We start from the raw sequence: 17,590 nt of genomic DNA, 5'->3' as shown, positions 1-17,590 counted from the left end.
AGATTGGTGTGTAATGAAGCCGTGAGACATGAGTCCCAACTTCAGAATGCTTCCCATTTGGTTGTGGAAACAGGTCACATGTATCATGTTAAATAATGGAGATAAAAAAGTTTGCAATTAACCTTTTTTTTAGTGATTTCTTTTTTTTTGTTAGTGAAATTTAAAATCTATTTCCCCAAAGTAATCTTTGGAGTTCAACCTAATTTTGGTGATAATATAAGTGCCAGATTTAATGTTGTGTCTCCTCCCCACCACAACCCCCCCAAACTCCAACCTTCCATACATTAGTTGAAAGGGCCCTGCAGGAAGATTCTGAAGTCCCAGGCAAATATAATAGGGGGTAGGGAGAGGACTTATTTAGAGAGATGGTGGTGAAAGTCTCAAACTCCACATTTCTAGAACAAACAGGTTACTTGTAAGGAGCAGTCAGAGATACTTAGACCAGTAAAATACTTCTGTAACACTAGAAGTGAGAAGACATGGGAACATTATCTAGAAACTATCGAGAGGAAATGACTACAGACCAAAAATCCTACATGTAGTAGTCAAATAATAAAGGTCAAGGGGAAAAAAGGAATGTTTGGAAATGCAAGGAATACCAACTATAGACCTCAAATGCTGAAGAATATACTTGAGGTATTCTCCCAGATTAAAGTCAAAGCATAGCATAGTTCTAAGGACAAAAGAAGTCAATGAGCGTCAAAAGCAAGGGCAGTTGGATAATCAACTCGTTCAGCATTGCAAGCCCTTACACCTCCATGGACAGAGTTAATCACGTCTGTGTTCTGCTTTTGTGTCTCTTTCCACTTCCCCCCATTCTAACCCTGCCCCCATCTCCTACACGCTGCTGAGCTGTCATTTCAGTGCACTTGCAGGAAGGAGGGGAGGTAAAAGCATGGGATCGGTCTAACATCTTGATTCGGAAAATCTGTTTTTAAAATACCGTGCGTCTTACCACAAAAGGTTGCTGTGAAGAGTTGTTGGTCAGGGCTCATGCTGCAAACAACAGAAACCAGCAATGGAGGATTTAAACAAAAAAGAAACCTGTGGACAGGATTCTGGGTGATTCCTGGGCTCCTAGGGAAGGCTGGAGAACCCGGCTCAGTTGGTTGGAAATTGGACAAAATTGACTTCACAGTGACAGCACTGTACCTTCACTTAGAAATAAATTGCCTTTTTCTTCTTTTTTCCAAACATAGGTTATATATTTGGGGAGAACTCCAGAAGAAGCATATAGAATATTAATCTTTGGAGAGACATCCTATATTCCTTTCAGGTAAATATAAGAGTGATGTGGTAGATTCAGGTAATCAGATCCTTGCCAGAAATATCTTGATAGTTGTTTCTGAAAAAAGAAGATCTGGTAAATAGTCATTTTAGGATGAGCACAAATAACACCACAGATCTGGGTGTTTCCACAGTGACACCGCTCACCTTTTGTCGTGGGGGCTATCTTGTGCATCGTATGATGTTGAATGGCGTCCATGGCTTCTGCCCACTAGATGCTGGTAAAATCCCCACACCCACTCTAATTGTCAAAACTCAGAATGTCTGCAGACGTTGCCATTTATTCCTGTAAGTGGCCTTGGGGGATGGAGAGCAAAATCTCCCTACATTGAGAACCACTGCCGTTGATGAAAACTAAGCTTTGGCTGGGCACAGTGGCTCATGCCTGTAATCCCAGCATATTGGGATGCCAAGGTGGAATGATTACCTGAGTCCAGGAGTTCCAGACCAACCTCGGCCACAAAGACAGGCCCCATCTCTACAAAAAAATTAAAAAAAAAAAAAAAAAAAAATTAGGCAGGCATGGTTGTGTGTGCCTGTAGTCCCAGCTACTTGGGAGGCTGAGGCTGGAGGATTGTTTGAGCCCAGGAGTTCGAGGGTGCAGTGAGTGAGCTATGGTCACACCACAGCACTCAAGCCTGGGCAATAGAGAGATAACTTGTCTCAAAAAAAAAAACAAAAACAAAATCCCAAAACCTAGGCTTTGTACTCAGATGAGAATCCTGGGCTGTGGTACTCAAAACTCCCACTGAAGAGTGTGGTTCCTGAGAAGTGAAGAAATGTTTCCAATAATCAGTAGTTACTTTCTGGGACCAAAATGAACCCCTTTTTTTCTGGGGACACAGTCAGTAGAGACAGCCGGTAAGGTTGCTAATGCAGTACCACTTCCAGAAAAACCAGTCAAGTCCCTGCGTCCCAGAGGTGGTAGATAGTGATGTCTACAGAAATGGATGACATCCTCATCTCAAGCTTAGCATGCGATTGTGTTGAAGATATTTCGAGAAGACTGGTGCTTAAATCAAATTAAGTTCTAAAAATTTTTCTGCTTGTTTATCAAAATACTTGACATAGCTCTATAATGTAAATACTTGTATGGTAGGTACTTAATGGGTAATAAATGTGTGAAATAATTTTACTCATTGAAGACTTTGATATTTTCAAAACTGCTTGTTCTTCCATTCACAAATTAGTTCACTGCTTGTACAATGAACTAATAACTACTGCTTATTAGTTCATTGTTCAAACTAATTAGTTCATTAGTTTATCGTATTAGGACTGTTACATATACCACAAATGCCTGATTTTAAATGTATGGCCCTGACTGTAAAAAAGGAAGTTTGTGAATCTGACTTCATTTTAGATGAGCTTTGGCATAGGTACTTGGAATTATTGGCAGAATCTCCTTTTCAGATAACTTTATAGGCCCGCCTGTGGACTTACTCCATGAAATCACAATTTCTCAGGGCAGTCCGAAGACTTCAGGAATACACTGCATGAAAGATTGTGAAGATCGGTGATTTTAGCAAATTAGAATTGGCTTGAACCCAGTATCATCCCTTTCTGCTAGGTCATGGCTCATCTTAAGTATTCTTTTATTTGAGGTGGGTAGGAAGGGAAGCGGGGAGATAAAGATTATTTTCTAAGCTGGAAAATTCTTCTTCTCAACCTATAACATAACAGCAACCACATTCTTCCTTTAAAAGAAATGCTTGTATTTTTGGTCTTGAGTCACAGGCACCTTGGTCATCTCCTGATGTAGTGACATTTGTTCTGTAGAACTCTTCTTTATAATGATAATCCTTTGCAGTGCCACTCTTACATTTACAGCACAAGGTCCTGAAATAGGAACATGCTCACACATTTCACACAGTGTGGCACTGTTGATGTGAAAAAAGACGTTTTGAGTTAATTTAAATACAGGTGCCAAAAACAGAATAAGCATTGCTTACTGCCTTGCTATGTTTCAAATTATTGAAGTTTGGCACTGAGAAATGAAGTTAGTTCCTTGTGGTCTCAGGAGCATCAGTCAGTAATTCTCCAAAAGACAAGACTCAACTAGAAACCATTCAGGTTTGTGAAATTTGAATCTCTTCTATCATAGATACTAGGTATTTGATTTATCTAGACAGTTTTTTTTTTTTTTTTTTTTGAGATGGAGTCTTGCTCTGTCACCAAGCTGGAGTGCAGTGGTGTGATCTGGGCTCACTGCAACCTCCGTCTCCCAGGTTCAAGTGATTCTTCTGCCTCGGCCTCCCCAGTAGCTGGGACTACAGGTGCCTGCCACCACGCCTGGCTAATTTTTGTATTTTTAGTAGAGAAAAGAGTTTCACCATGTTGGCCAGCATGGTCTTGATTTCTTGACCTCATGATCCTTAAGTGTGGCCTGTGAACTGGTGCTGGTCTGTGATGAAATAAATACAGAAGTTGAGAGTAAGATTTTAGAAGCATTTATAGGTTATTGAATAGAGCAATTTTATGTCTGTAGAATCAAATAGTAGAAGAAATTTGGACTTGTATTTTTTTTTTTTTAACTTTCATTTTTCTAGTAATTTATTCACAAAAATAAGATTACTGCGTTACTGGGTATGTAATAGTACAGTACTAATGCATTTCATATTTATTTTACAAAAGTGTCAACCTATGATTGACTTAAAGTTTTTAAATTTAGTGCTTCCTTACATAGTGTTCTATAGAACTTATCAATTAGAAAGTAGTCCAATCAGAATTAATAAAGCCTGATAATATTTTGATAGAAATGACATTATATTCTTTGTATCTTGCCACTTCAAGTACATAGAATAAATGTAACCAACAAAGTATTGCTAATAAGACATTGTGCAAGAATGGCATTCATTTATAGTAAATAAGTTATTTTATGTTACATAGCAATGTTTTATTTAATTAGATTTAATTCAACTTAGATCAAATTCTCTTTTATTTATTTATTTTTTTTGAGACGACATCTTGCTCTGTCGCACAGGCTGGAGTGCAGTGGCACAATGTCGGCTCACTGCAACCTCTGCCTCCCAGGTTCAAGCAATTCTCATGCCTCAGCTTCTAGAGCAGGCGCCACCACGCCCGGCTAATTTTTGTATTTTTGGTAGAGACAGGGTTTCACTATGTTGCCCAGGCTGGTCTCAAACCCCTGGCCTCAAGTGATCCGCCCACCTTGGCCTCCCAAAGTGCTGGGAATACAGGGGTGAGCCTCGGAGTTTTAAAGTGCGTGTGTATATATGATTTCTTACTGAGTTATATTAAATATTTCTCTGTGTCTGGTCTGCATGATTAAATAGTATAAAATATAGTTTAATTTTTTAAAAATGTCATAGGATCATTGTTATGAACAGTGTGTGTTTCTGTTCTCTGGTATTATCTCTGCTTCTTAGAGTTTTTGTGTGAGGGGGCTTGCCTCTGCTTCCTGTTTTCTCGAGAGGTAGTATTGTGTATTTGTTAATAGCTTGACTTGACATCAGATGGGAGTTTTGCTGTCAGCTCTGCTACTGATATCTCTGTGGTCTTTTACAGATTTGAGCCTTGGTCTCCTAGTCTTTAAACAGAAACAATAATAAAATCTCCCTGAGGGGGTTGTGAGGATGAAGTGACATCCTGCATATAAAACACATAGTATAGGCTGGGCATGGCGGCTCATGCCTATAATTCCACCACTTTGGAAAGCTGAGGCGGGAGGATGGCTTGAGGCCAGGAGTTGGAAGACCAGCCTGGGCAGCATAGCAAGACCGTTTCTCTTTGGGGGGAAAAAATTAGCTGGGCATGGTAGCATGTTTCTGTAGTCATAGCTACTTGGGAGACTAAGGCAGGAGGATCCCTCAAGCCTAGGAGGCTTCAGTGGGCTTTGATTATGCCACTGCACTCAGCCTGCACAACAGAACAAGACTGTGTCTTTTTTTTTTTTTTTTTGAGACAGACTCTCCCTCTGTCACTCCAGGCTGGAGTGCATTGGTGTGGTCTTGGCTCACTGCAGCCTCCTCCTCCCAGGTTCAAGCAGTTCTTCTGCCTCAGCCTCCTGAGTAGCTGGGATTACCGGTACCTGCCACCATGCCTGGCTAATTTTCTGTAGTTTTAGTAGAGACGGGGTTTCACCGTGTTAGCCGGGATGGTCTCCATCTTCTGACCTCGTGATCCTCCTGCCTCAGCTTCCCAAAGTGCTGGGATTACAGGCGTGAGCTACCACGCCCGGCCATTTACCTACATTTTAAAAAAATCACTGTCTTGGCTGGGTGCAGTGTTTCACACCTGTAATTCCAGCACTTTGGGAAGCTGAGACAGGCGGATCACCTGAAGTCAGGAGTTCGAGACCAGCCTGGCCAATGTGGTGAAACCCTGTCTCTACTAAAAATACAAAAATTAGCAGGGCATGGTGGCGCACACCTGTATTCAAATCCCAGCTACTTGGGAGGCTGAGGCACAAGAATCACTTGAACCTGGGATGCAGAGATTGCAGTGAGCTGAGATCGTGTCATTGCACTCCAGCCTGGGCGACAAGAGCGAAACTCCGTCCCAAAAAAAAAAAAAAAAATTATCTGTCTTCTGGAAGATTCCCTCCTACCCCTTTCCAGTCAGTCATCACCCCCAGCTAATCATTGCTCTGACTTCTATCACTATCAGTTTTGCTTGCTTTTGAACTTCAGATAACTGGTATGCATTTTGGGGAGCTGGCAACTGGATTTCACATACGTAATGTCTATGAGATCTACCTGTGTTGTGGCAGGTATCAGTAGCTCATCCTTTTTTTTGCTTTTGTGGCATTCCAGTCTATGAATATACCACCATTTATTTGCCTGTTGTCCTTTTGATGGATATTTGGGTCATTTGCAGTTTTTGGCTGTGGTGAATACGAGCTGTTATGAAAGTTGCCATTCTTTAAAACTAGTATTTGACATTGTTGTGCAGTTTCCAAGCAGTGCGCCTTTATTGATTCTTACGTGTTTTCCAAATTTGTTAAATGATCTTGGTGACAAGGGTCCCTCCCCACTCTCCAAGGCTTATAAACCGAGCCTCAGAGTTGCTGTTCTGCCTATTGGAAGAAGACTGAATGCTCGGTGGGAGGAAGATGTGATGTGGGTGTGTCTAAAATTGGAGGTGCTAATGCAATAAACTTGAGTGAACAAAGATTCTTGTCGTATATTCAGATTCGATGATGTATGAGGCAGGACTTCAGGGCCCAGATGAAAGCTTGTGAAATCATCACACATTGGAGTGGGGCTGTGCCCCCCAGTAGGTTCTCCAAAAAAAAAAAAAAGAAAAGAAAAAAGAAAAGAGAAAGCGTTGAAGAAATTTGTCAAAATGTCACAGAGACTGAATCAACACGCCTTTTTTTTTTTTTTTTTTTTTTTTTTTTTTGAGACGGAGTCTCGCTCTGTTGCCCAGGCTGGAGTGCAGTGGCCGGATCTCGGCTCACTGCAAGCTCTGCCTCCCGGGTTCACGCCATTCTCCTGCCTCAGCCTCCCCAGTAGCTGGGACTACAGGCGCCCGCCACCTCGCCCGGCTAGTTTTTTGTATTTTTTAGTAGAGACGGGGTTTCACCGTGTCAGCCAGGATGGTCTCGATCTCCTGACCTCGTGATCCGCCCGCCTCGGCCTCCCAAAGTGCTGGGATTACAGGCTTGAGCCACCGCGCCCGGCCGATCAACACGCCTTTAACTTGATTGGAAAATAATTATCAGTAGGTTGAGAAGATAATCAGGCCGGGCGCGGTGGCTCAAGCCTGTAATCCCAGCTCTTTGGGAGGCCAAGGTGGGTGAGTCATAAGATCAGGAGATAGAGGCCATCCTGGCTAACAAGGTGAAACCCCGTCTCTACTAAAAATACAAAAGAATTAGCTGCGTGTGGTGGCGGCTCCTGTAATTCCAGTTACTCGGGAGGCTGAGGCAGGAGAATGGTGTCAACCCGAGAGACGGAGCTTGCAGTGAGCCAAGATCACGCCACTGCACTCACTCCAGAGGGAGACTCTGTCTCAAAAATAAAAGAAGATAATCAGTCCTTCACAGAGGAGACATGGTTAAAATCATTGGCATCCAACTTGAGGGTTTACCCCATTTCCGTTGGTAATTTTGATTTGATTTAGGCTAAACTACTCCATTTTCCTGCCTTAGTTTCTCTACCTAAATGGGTTCTTTATTCCATGAACACCCTATTTCTACAAAACCAGGATTTGTGTTGATTTGTAGGTCAGTGGTTCGTAAACTTAAACACAATCACAGACATCTAGAGGACCTGTTAAGACACAAATTACCTGGTCCTACCCCGAGAACTTTGATTCGGTAGATGTGAGGTGGCCCTGAGAATTTGCATTTCTGATGGGTGGGGTGGTCCTGGTGCTGCTGGCCTGGGGACCACCACTGCAAGTCCTTTTGTTTTTTTTTCTTTCTGAATATTGCCAATAAGGTGTTGGGAAAGTCATGGTCTTTTAAGTTAGATAAAGACCTTTTCTAGGATGTAGAAGAGAAAATTTTCAATTCAGAACCTTATAGAACAAAAATGGTGTGTTCTAAGACCTTGTGTCGGCTGAACGCAGTGGCTCACACCTGTAATCCCAGCACTTTGGGAGGCTGAGACAGGCAGATTGCTTGAGCTCAGGAGTTCAAGACCAGCCTGGGCAACATGGAGAAACCCCAACTTTACCAAAAAACATGAAAACTTAGCCAGGCATGGTGGTGTGCACCTGTGGTCCCAGCTACTCCAGAGGCTGAGGTGGGAGGATCGCTTTAGCCCTGGAGGTCAAGGCTGCAGTGAGCCATGATTGCACCACTGCACTCCAGCCTGGGCAACAGAGGAGACCCTGTCTCAAAAAAAGAAAACAAAACAAGACCCTGCATTCCGTCCTCATGAAGGTTCTCATAGCTCAGTAATTCTTTTTTTTTTTTGAAATGGAGTCTCGCTCTGTCATCCAGGCTGGAGTGCAGTGGTGTGATCTCGGCTCACTGCAAACTCCGCCTCCCAGGTTCACGTCATTTTCCTGCCTCAGCCTCCAGAGTAGCTGGGACTACAGGCGCCCACCACCACGCCTGGCTAATTTTTTGTATTTTTAGTAGAGACGGGGTTTCACCGTGTTAGCCAGGATGGTCTCCATCTCCTGACCTCGTGATCCACCGGTCTCAGCCTCATAAAGTGCTGGGATTACAGGCGTGAGCCACTGCGCCCGGCCATAGCTCAGTAATTCTAAGCAGCTCAGTCAGTAACATTGAAGACGATTTTAGCTGAAAAGGATGCCTTTTCTTTCCCTCATTGCTATATTCTTGGCCCTTAAGGTTTGAGCAAGAATTAAAAGTTTAAAATGTGGTTTAATTTTTATTCTGACATTTGTTGAATATTTATTTTTCCCCTTTTAAGTTAATGTATAACTTCACAGTTTTTAACAAAAACTAATATATATATATTTTTTTTTTTTGAGATAGGAGTCTCCCTCTGTCACCGGGCTGGAGTGCAGTGGCGCGATCTTGGCTCACTGCAACCTCCGCCTCCCGGGTTCAAGTGATTCTCCTATCTTAGCTTCCCAAGTAGCTGGGACTACAGGTGTGCGCCACCACACCCAGCTAATTTTTATATTTTTAGTAGAGACAGGGTTTCACCATGTTGGCCAGGATGATCTCAATCTCTTGACCTCATGATCCACCTGCCTCGGCCTCCCAAAGTGCTGGGATTACAGGCGTGAGCCACCGTGTCCGGCCTCAAAAACACTAATCTTAAGTGTGCAGCAGTAAGGTTTTACATATATGTATGTAACTGCCTCACAGTAAGAAGTATTACAGTGTGAAGGCCCAGATAAGGTGGGGAATTAGTGATGGCTCCACCAGCAACCCTGTTTCCCCAGAAGCAAATGAGTACCATTCAGACAGGCACAGTTTTTCTGCACGCCTAGCTTAATCATAATTAAATTAATTTTTATGTTGCCTAATTCCAGAAAATTTCATCTTGTAATGGCTCAAGGTAGCCAAAAAGGAGAAGCAGGTAGGGGTCAGGGGTGCGTTATTTCTCTGGGTAAAACCTTACTTGATATTAAGAGATTCATATAGTAAGATTACTGCTATGTGTTGATGCAGTGTTTAGGTGGATGGAGTTGTCTGTAAAGTAATGTAAGAACTTTCCCAAAACTAGAGTGATCCTGTGGAAGGTAGTTGACTTGTTAGTTCCTGTGGTTTCATTGGTCTTACTACTGTCCTTTAAGAATCAGGAAGAAGGCAGGGCACAGCAGTGTACACCTGTCATCTCAACACTTCGGGAGGCCAAAAAGGTGAGAGGACTGCTTGAGGCTAGGAGTTTTGTTTTTTGTTTTAAGATGGAGTCTTGCTTTGTCGCCCAGGCTGGAGTGCAATGGCGCAAGCTCCGCTCACTGCAAGCTCCGCCTCCGGGTTCCCGCCATTCTCCTGCCTCAGCCTCCCAAGTAGCTGCGATTACAGGCGCCCACCACCACGCCCAGCTCATTTTTTGTATCTTTAATAGAGACAGGGTTTCACCGTGTTAGCCAGGATGGTCTTGATCTCCTGACCTCGTGATCTGCCTGCCTCGGCCTCCCAAAGTGCTGGGATTACAGGCGTGAGCCACCACACCTGGCCAGTTTTTTTTGGTTTGTTTTTGAGATAGAGTCTCACTCTGTCACCCAGGATGGAGTGCAATGGCGTGATTTCGGCTCGCTGCAGCCTCCATCTCCTGGGTTCAAGCAGTTCTCTGCCTTATCCTCCCGAGTAGCTGGGATTACAGGCGCCCGCCACCATGCCTGGCTAATTTTTATATTTTTAGTAGAGACAGGGTTTCACCATCTTGGCCAGGCTGGTCTTGAACTCCTGACTTCGTGATCCACCTGCCTTGGCCTCTCAAAGTGCTGGGATTACAGGCGTGAGTCACCATGCCCAGCATAGGCCAGAAGTTTAAGACCAGCCTGGGTATCATAATGAGACTCTCTCTCTACCTTAAAAAAAAAAAAAAAGAAAGAAAAAAGTTAACTAGATGCAATGGTACATGCCTGTGGTCCTTGCTACTGGGGAGGCTGAGGTGGGAGGATCACTTAAACCCAGGAGTTTGAGGCTGCAGTGAGCTATGATTACACCACTGTACCCCAACCTGGGCAACAGGGCAAGACGTTATCTCTATAAAAAAGTTAAAAAACCCGGAAGTTATCTAGTTACGTGGGTAAAAGTCTTTAGTATAATGATAGGAACAAAATGCTTATGACCTTCTACCTAGTGTTTTAAATATGACCTTGATTTCTCAATATTTCTGTCATACTTGGTTGGAGACACACACACACAGATGCGCACGTATACTTAGACACACATACACACATATGTTTATTACAGGATCAAAAAGCAGTCTTTCCCAGTAAGATTTTCGTATGGTATTTTCCAGTTTAAAGAAAAAATTCAAATGCTTTGCCCTTTTAGGGGGAGAGATAGGTATTGATTTGTTGAATTCAAGAAGGTAGCTCAGCTGTTAAAGCCAAAAATAATCCAGAGAGAACATTTGAAATTTAGAAAGTGGTCATTATTGATCCAGGCCCATGAAACAGTACCTATTGGAATAGGTAGAAACTGCAGTGAAATTTGTAATTGATTTATCTTTTATTTAAAAAGTCAAAAGACAAGATTTTTTTCTTCTTGATAATGGTTCTGAGTATACCTTTGATTTTAAATTCTAGTCAGCTTTGTCTTAGGTAAGTGTAATTGCAGAAAATTAACTGATCTATATTTTATTACTTTTGGGTTTCAGAGATGCTGCCTATGGAAGTTGCAATTTCTACATTACACTTCTTGACTGTTTTCATGCAGTAAAGAAGGTAAGTGACATGTAGGATGCACCCAGTGTTGTGTTGAGGAACTAACATGTGGTCCAAGAAGACTAGGCCTTCTTCCCGAGATCTTTTTGTTAGCGTTTCTTCCAAGATGTATATGGTGACAGAGGTGTACTCACTTCCCAACTAATGTCAGAATGAGAGCAAACCAGGAAACGGTTTATTCTGAATTTCTGAGTGCTTCTGTGTATGAGTTGGGGGAAAAGTCACTTAAGAAACAGGGAAAATAAGAGTTATACAACTAGGTTCTAGATCCAGAATTGGTTTTGAGTATATTGTGATCTAAAAGAACAAAAGTAAGGATGACTGGTTTACTGGTAATTTCTCTTTGATTTGTGTATTCTACATACCTGATTCCCGCCAATACGATTACCACAGACGTAACCCAGTCACTGTCAAACACTTCCTTTTTGTTTCCCCAGGCGTTCAGTTTCTAGTTCAACAGAATTTGAATGCCTCATTTAGTTTGTTATACGGTTTTCGATGAAACTAAGTGGGTCACGGCTGCTTTGTCAAACTATTTCCAAGTGATTTCTTGGGGTTATGACCAGGGCCGCTGTGTCGATTCTAGGGGACATGCCCATCACGTTCTACGTGAACAGGGTCCCCGGGGGTTACACAGTGCAGCAAGTCCTGGTATTAATGTCAGGACAGCACAAGAAACTAGAATGGTAAATCAGTAGCCCATAGATCAAATAAGCCTTTGACAGCATCTCAAGTTTTCTGTAACTTGTGCTTTTAGAGCCAAAAGGAACCCAGGTTTACTTTCTTGTATAATGAAACATGGTGGCTTGCTGGGAACTGTGACCGACATGTCTTAAAACGAGAGGACTAATCAGCATACAAATTCAGAAACGAATTAGTATACTTTTTTTCCTGTATCAATCAGTGAGGTATGGGAACATAATTTGTTTGGATTTGAATCCAGTGCCTGTGGGGTATGGAGCTGATTGGGGTAGTTGCCATGGGCTCTGAGGCGGCTCCATGGGCCCTCAGTGTGGGCAGGTACGGGCCACTAGTGGAAATGTGGAGACCAAAGGGCAACAGGGGTAAATGGTACCTTCTGGTTGCAGTTGCAGCCCCTGCCAGGTGGGCTCGTGCAGGTTGGTACACTCACCTTTAAAAAGAGAAAAGCAAAGCTTTGAGGGCTTTGGAAATGATCTATTATTATAACACCATATCGCAGCTTCTATTGTTATGTTTTGGCTTTTTTTTTTTTAATTGGGTATTGCACCCGAAGTCAATTAGCTGGTATGATAGGTCAAAGATTGCCCTTTTCCTACTATATTTTGGGTTTTTTAAATTATTTTTATTTTTTCTGTGATGCTTGGCTAATTTTTGTATTTTTTTTTTTTGTGGAGACGAAGTATCACTATGTTGCCTAGGCTGGTCTCGAACTCCTGAGCTCAAGTGATCCACTCACCCTGGCCTCCCAGAGTACTAGGATTATAGGCATGCACCACTGCACCCAACCACTATATTTAGTTTTATTTAAGGGTCACTAGCTTCTGATTTTCAGTGTAAACATTTTTTATTTGTGACTGACTTTGAATATTGCATATATGAAGAAACATGCATCAATGTAGTTATGTTTTCAGTGTGATCCACTTCCAATAAGATCACCTCGTGAAATTCAAAGGAAAATAGGAATTCCTTATAAACGACTTTTTTATTGTTTCATTCTATTAGGCATAGCTGTAGTCCAGAATCATGAAATATATTGAAGTCAAGGAAATAAATTTTGTGATTGACTTAGTCTTGGGATTAGTGTTAAAATAACTCTATAAGATGAAGACCTTTTTAGTTGGTGTTCTCGCCTTCTTATTTCACATTTGCATTTCAGTGGTTTACATTTTGAAAACTGGGTGTACAAAAGCCCCCTCTTTGAACCAAGAATACCTTGTGGATCAAGAGTTCTTGCTTCCCTCCTGTTTGTCTCAGTGATCAGCAAGCTGGGAGGACATTTCTCAGAGGCCGCCATTTCTGTTTGTCCTTGTCTCAGAAAATAGACAGTCTGCTTATTTGGGTTAGCATACTCTGCGTGCTGTCACACAGAGTGAAGCTATAGGATAGGACAGAAAATGTTTTGTTTTATTCCTATGGAAAGAATAACTTTTTTCCTCAAAATTTTTTATTTTAGTGTTGATGTCAGAGCTGTGTTTAGTTTAGGGAACATTGATTAAAGACTGTTCAGAAGTTGAAAATGAAGATATGGATGAAGTATGAGGGCTTTGTTTGGGATAAACTAGCCCATGGATTCTCTCCTCTTTCTTATTGATGTAGAGACCATTGGGTTGTGTATTATATTTGAATCCTAAACTTCTGAATTTTCAACCAAGGGTGGTGGTGATCTGGTAAGAGAAGAGGATTACTTTCAGGGCATGATTACTTAACAATGCATGGATAGGGTGATTGGCGAATGAAAGTAAAAAAAGCACATCTCACAAAATCCAAACAAAACACAACAAACTCATTATATATAGTTATAACTAATTTGCATATAAAAGAAGCATTTAGAAGATGCCTCCCACTTCCTTTGAAAGCTGTTCAAGGGAAAGTGATCTGATTATGACAATACTTTCTTGGGGGGCCCCTGATATTCAGTATTCTGAAATTGCATAGGAAACTGTTTTCTTACTTGCATCCTTGTTCTTAAAAGCTTTCTTTTGGATTTTAGGCAATGCAGTATGGCTTCCTTAATTTCAACTCATTTAACCTTGATGAATATGAACACTATGAAGTAAGTCTTCAAGGATCATGTTTTCAACTGTTTCCCGCCTCCCCCCCCCCCCAGCTTTATTGAGGGGAATAATTGACAAATAAAACTTACATATACTTAAGATGTACAAATTAATGTTTTGATAATGTATACACCATGAAATGATTACCTAATCAAGCTAATTAGCATATTCATCACCTCACATAATTTAGTCTTTTGGTGTGTGGGATGAGAATACCTGAGATATACTCTAGCAGATTTCAGGCATACAGTACACACATTAGATCTCCAGAGTTTACTCATCCTCTTATGGTTTGTACTCTGACCAAAATTTCTCTGCCTGTTTTTAATTTTTCTTTCTTAAAATTGAAAAAAGAGAGAGAGAGAGACCAAGTCTCGCTCTGTTACCTAGGCTGAAGTGCAGTGATGTGCATGGCTCACTGCAGCCTTGAACTTCTGGGCTTAAATGATCCTCTTTCTTCAGCCTCCCAAGTAACTGGAATCGCAGGTACGTACCACCATGCCTGGCTAATTTTTTTATTTTTATTTTTGTAGAGATGGGGTTTCACTTTGTTGCCCGTACTAGACTTGAACTCCTGGCCTTAAGCACTTCTCCCACCTTGGCCTCCCAAAGTGCTAGGATTACAGACATGTGCCACTGTGCAGGACCCTGTTTTTAGCTTTCTTAATCACCCGTTTCACTTACAGAAGCAATATTCTTGTTTTGTTTTAGATGTGTATAGAGTGAAAAAAAGTCAAGTCTTCATCTTCTTATCGCTATTTCTCCAGTCCCAATTCTCGGTGGGAATTTCTGCATTTGATGCACAATTCCAGAGTGAATGAGTGTGCCGCTGTATGTTCTTTATACTGTTCAGTTTAAATGTATTTTAGTATTGATGACTGTCGCACAGTGACTGAGATGCTTTTAAAACCCTTAGCGTAGAATATGATGAGATGAATAGTCATTACACACCTAATTATCTCTGGAAAATACCTTTGTCTTTACCATACCTTCTTTTTGTCAGAAAGTCAACACAAATAAATTAAAAAGGAAAAATGTGCCAGGCACAGTGGCTCACGCCTGTAATCCTAGCATTTTGGGAAGCCTAGGTGGGCGGATTGCCTGAGCTCAGGAGTTCGAGACCAGCCTGGGCAACATGGTGAAACCCCCATCTCTAAAATACAAAAAGTTAGCCAGGCGTGGTGGTGTGCGCCTGTGGTCCTAGCTACTCAGGAGGCTGAGGCAAGAGAATCACTTGAACCCTGGAGGCAGAGGTTGCTGTGAGCCGAGATTACCTCACTGCACTCTAGCCTGGGTGACAGAACGAGATTCTGTCTCAAAAAACGGGGAAAAATTTACTGGATTACATAATTAAAAGTCCAGAAACAGGTTTGGCTTCTAGCATACCCCTTCAGGTGCTCAGACACTTAATCAGAAATTGGACTTGAAGCTAGTTTTATTCTCAGGCCAGCCTTCTCCAGTAGTGGTACAGATGGCCACCAGCACCTTTGATCTGCCAGTTTGGCAAAATGATCAGAGAAGTGTAATCTTAGCTCCATTAGAAGGCCCAGGAATGCCTCTCGCTGACCTGACTTCCAGCATGTGCCCATCTCTGCAGCAGCCTGTGTTCTTTGGCAGGGCAGGGCTAAGGAATACTCTGGCCAGCCTTAGTTCTCTGGCCATCCCAGGAGCCTGGGACACGGGGTCAGCGCCATCAAACCAGCCAGACCAAAAAAAATTTGTTTTCTAACAGATTTATTTCATTTTTATTTTATTTTATTTTTCTTTCTTTCTTTTTCAGAGACAGGGTCTCACTCTGCTGCCCAGGCTAGAGTGCAGTGGTGCAATCTTGGCTCACTGCAGTCTCAACCTTCTGGGGTCAAGTGATCCTCTCACCTCAGCCTCCCAGTAGCGGGGACTACAGGCACACGCCACCATGCCCAGCTAATTTTTAAATTTTTCGTAGAGATGGGATTTCGCCACGTTTCCCAGGCTGGTCACAAACTCCTGTGCTCGAGGGATCTACTTGCCTTGGTCTCCCAAAGTGCTGGGATTACAAATGTGAGCCACCGTACCCAACCACACAAAATTTCTTAAAAAGATAGGACAGGGCCAGGGAGAGATAAGCCAGGCAAAACCACAGGTGTGTTCTATGTTTTTTAACATATATATGTATTTTTAAAAGAATAAGTAATTTGATTCTCCAGCTTCATCCTCCAAATAGGGAATGAGTAAGATACTGTGCTAAAGGCCTGTTCAGCCCAGAGCAGTTGTAGCCTCCTGTCGTCTTAGCCTGCTGTAGTTACCCTGAGCAGACTTGCTCCCCAGCAATGGGGAGGCGATTCCTCAAACAGCAGCACTTCATGTAGCAGCATCTTGAATCCTCAGAGAACTCGTTTTCACAATGTCTGAAGTAAATATGATTTCAAACTCTTATGTATAACTGAACCATTTTTTCAATTTCAGGTAATAGTGACACTCATTTGTTACTGTGATGTACCAAAGATGTAAGAATACATTGTAGGATTCATTAGGGCCAACCCTGTCTTTACTTCTCTGATAGCAGTCCATTTCTAAAGTACAATGTATGTTTAACTAGCACCTTAAACTTACAGAATGTAGCTAAATTATTAACACCTTTTTTGTGGTTGTCCTTTAAACATTTGAAACAAGTTACTTTGTCTAGGTAAGCAAAACTGCTAAAAACACTAGTTGGTATTTGTTCCTTTTGCAGTGATGCCTTTGTATGCTGTTAATGAATAATATAGGCACTAAGTACCTCCCCTGTCACTACTGTAGAGATTGGAGGGTCTGGGCTGGGGGGTAGCAGGGGCACGCCACAGATGTCTTCACCTCCATGAAGCTGTGTGGTAACACAGGGAACTGTTCAGTTCCCATACACCAGTTTTGTTCAGTTATTATAGTGTATTTAGAAATCGGGGATAGTGTCTTTCATTGATTCTGCAATGCCCATTTTTTCCTGTTTCAGCTCCTCCGAATTCAGGATGTATCTTAATTAACGGCATCAGCAATTCAGTGAAATCTAGTTGTTGCCAACAACTGATCACGAGTTTCTTATTTAAAAGTCTGGATTTCTGATTTCACTTTAAAATTGGAATATCTGGCAACAGCTGCCCTCATTCCTGCTTTGACCTTTTCTTTTCTTTTTTTTTAAGAGATAGGGTCTCACTATGTTGCCCAGGCTGGACTCAAATTCCTGGGCTTAAGTGATCCTTCTGCCTCAGCCTCCCAAGTAGCTAGGACTACAGGTGCACGCCACTGCACCCAGCTGCTTAGACCTTTGTATTATGGAACATGGGCTGACTGATTCCCCATGTTGATCATTAAGTCCAGTAAGCTGGTGTGGGGTTACCTGCCTGGTCCCTGAAGATATTCAAGAAACTCTATTACTTAACTCATTTTTAGGTACATGTAGAAACACCCCAATTGCAAAGCTAATTTATCTGTTGTTTTTAATCACGAGTTGTCTCCTTCTCCACCATAAAGCGTCTTCTACTGCCTGCTTAAGTATCTCTTATCCATTTCATTCAGAGAGAAGTTTCTATTATTGTTCAATTTGAACTATATCTGTGTTATAATAGTAATGGTAACTCAATCCAAAGGACCTAATAACAGGAAGTAACATGTCTTATATATCAGTTTATATTTGTTTTTTTGTAGAGACATACTGTGATCTCGGTATAGTTGTAATTTTGAGTTTCCTGTGGGTTTAGTGAATTTGTTTATTATTTTTATTATTTTTATTTTTTGAGACGGAG

At 41.9% G+C, this 17,590-nt stretch overlaps 1 protein-coding gene across 30 annotated transcripts in view; it reads left to right on the top strand.

The window, feature by feature from the left end:
- Window positions 1–17,590, top strand: part of LOC105498918 (cell division cycle 14B) — a 142,859-nt gene that overhangs the window by 68,124 nt on the left and 57,145 nt on the right. For 29 of the 30 annotated variants that reach the window (XR_011612287.1, XR_011612286.1, XR_011612283.1 and 26 more), the window contains exons 5-7: window positions 1,200–1,276; window positions 11,010–11,076; window positions 13,769–13,831. Coding sequence is in view for 22 of the 30 variants with exons in the window: in XM_071077464.1 (XP_070933565.1) it covers window positions 1,200–1,276; window positions 11,010–11,076; window positions 13,769–13,831 (207 nt within the window). In the remaining 8 variants the exon portion in view is untranslated. The remainder of the gene's footprint in view (window positions 1–1,199; window positions 1,277–11,009; window positions 11,077–13,768; window positions 13,832–17,590) is intronic. The other variant, XM_071077459.1, reaches the window with a different exon arrangement.

This window comes from Macaca nemestrina, chromosome 14, assembly GCF_043159975.1.
Source record: "Macaca nemestrina isolate mMacNem1 chromosome 14, mMacNem.hap1, whole genome shotgun sequence".
NCBI lineage: Eukaryota > Metazoa > Chordata > Mammalia > Primates > Cercopithecidae > Macaca > Macaca nemestrina.
This window is presented reverse-complemented; position numbering and strand designations above follow the sequence as displayed.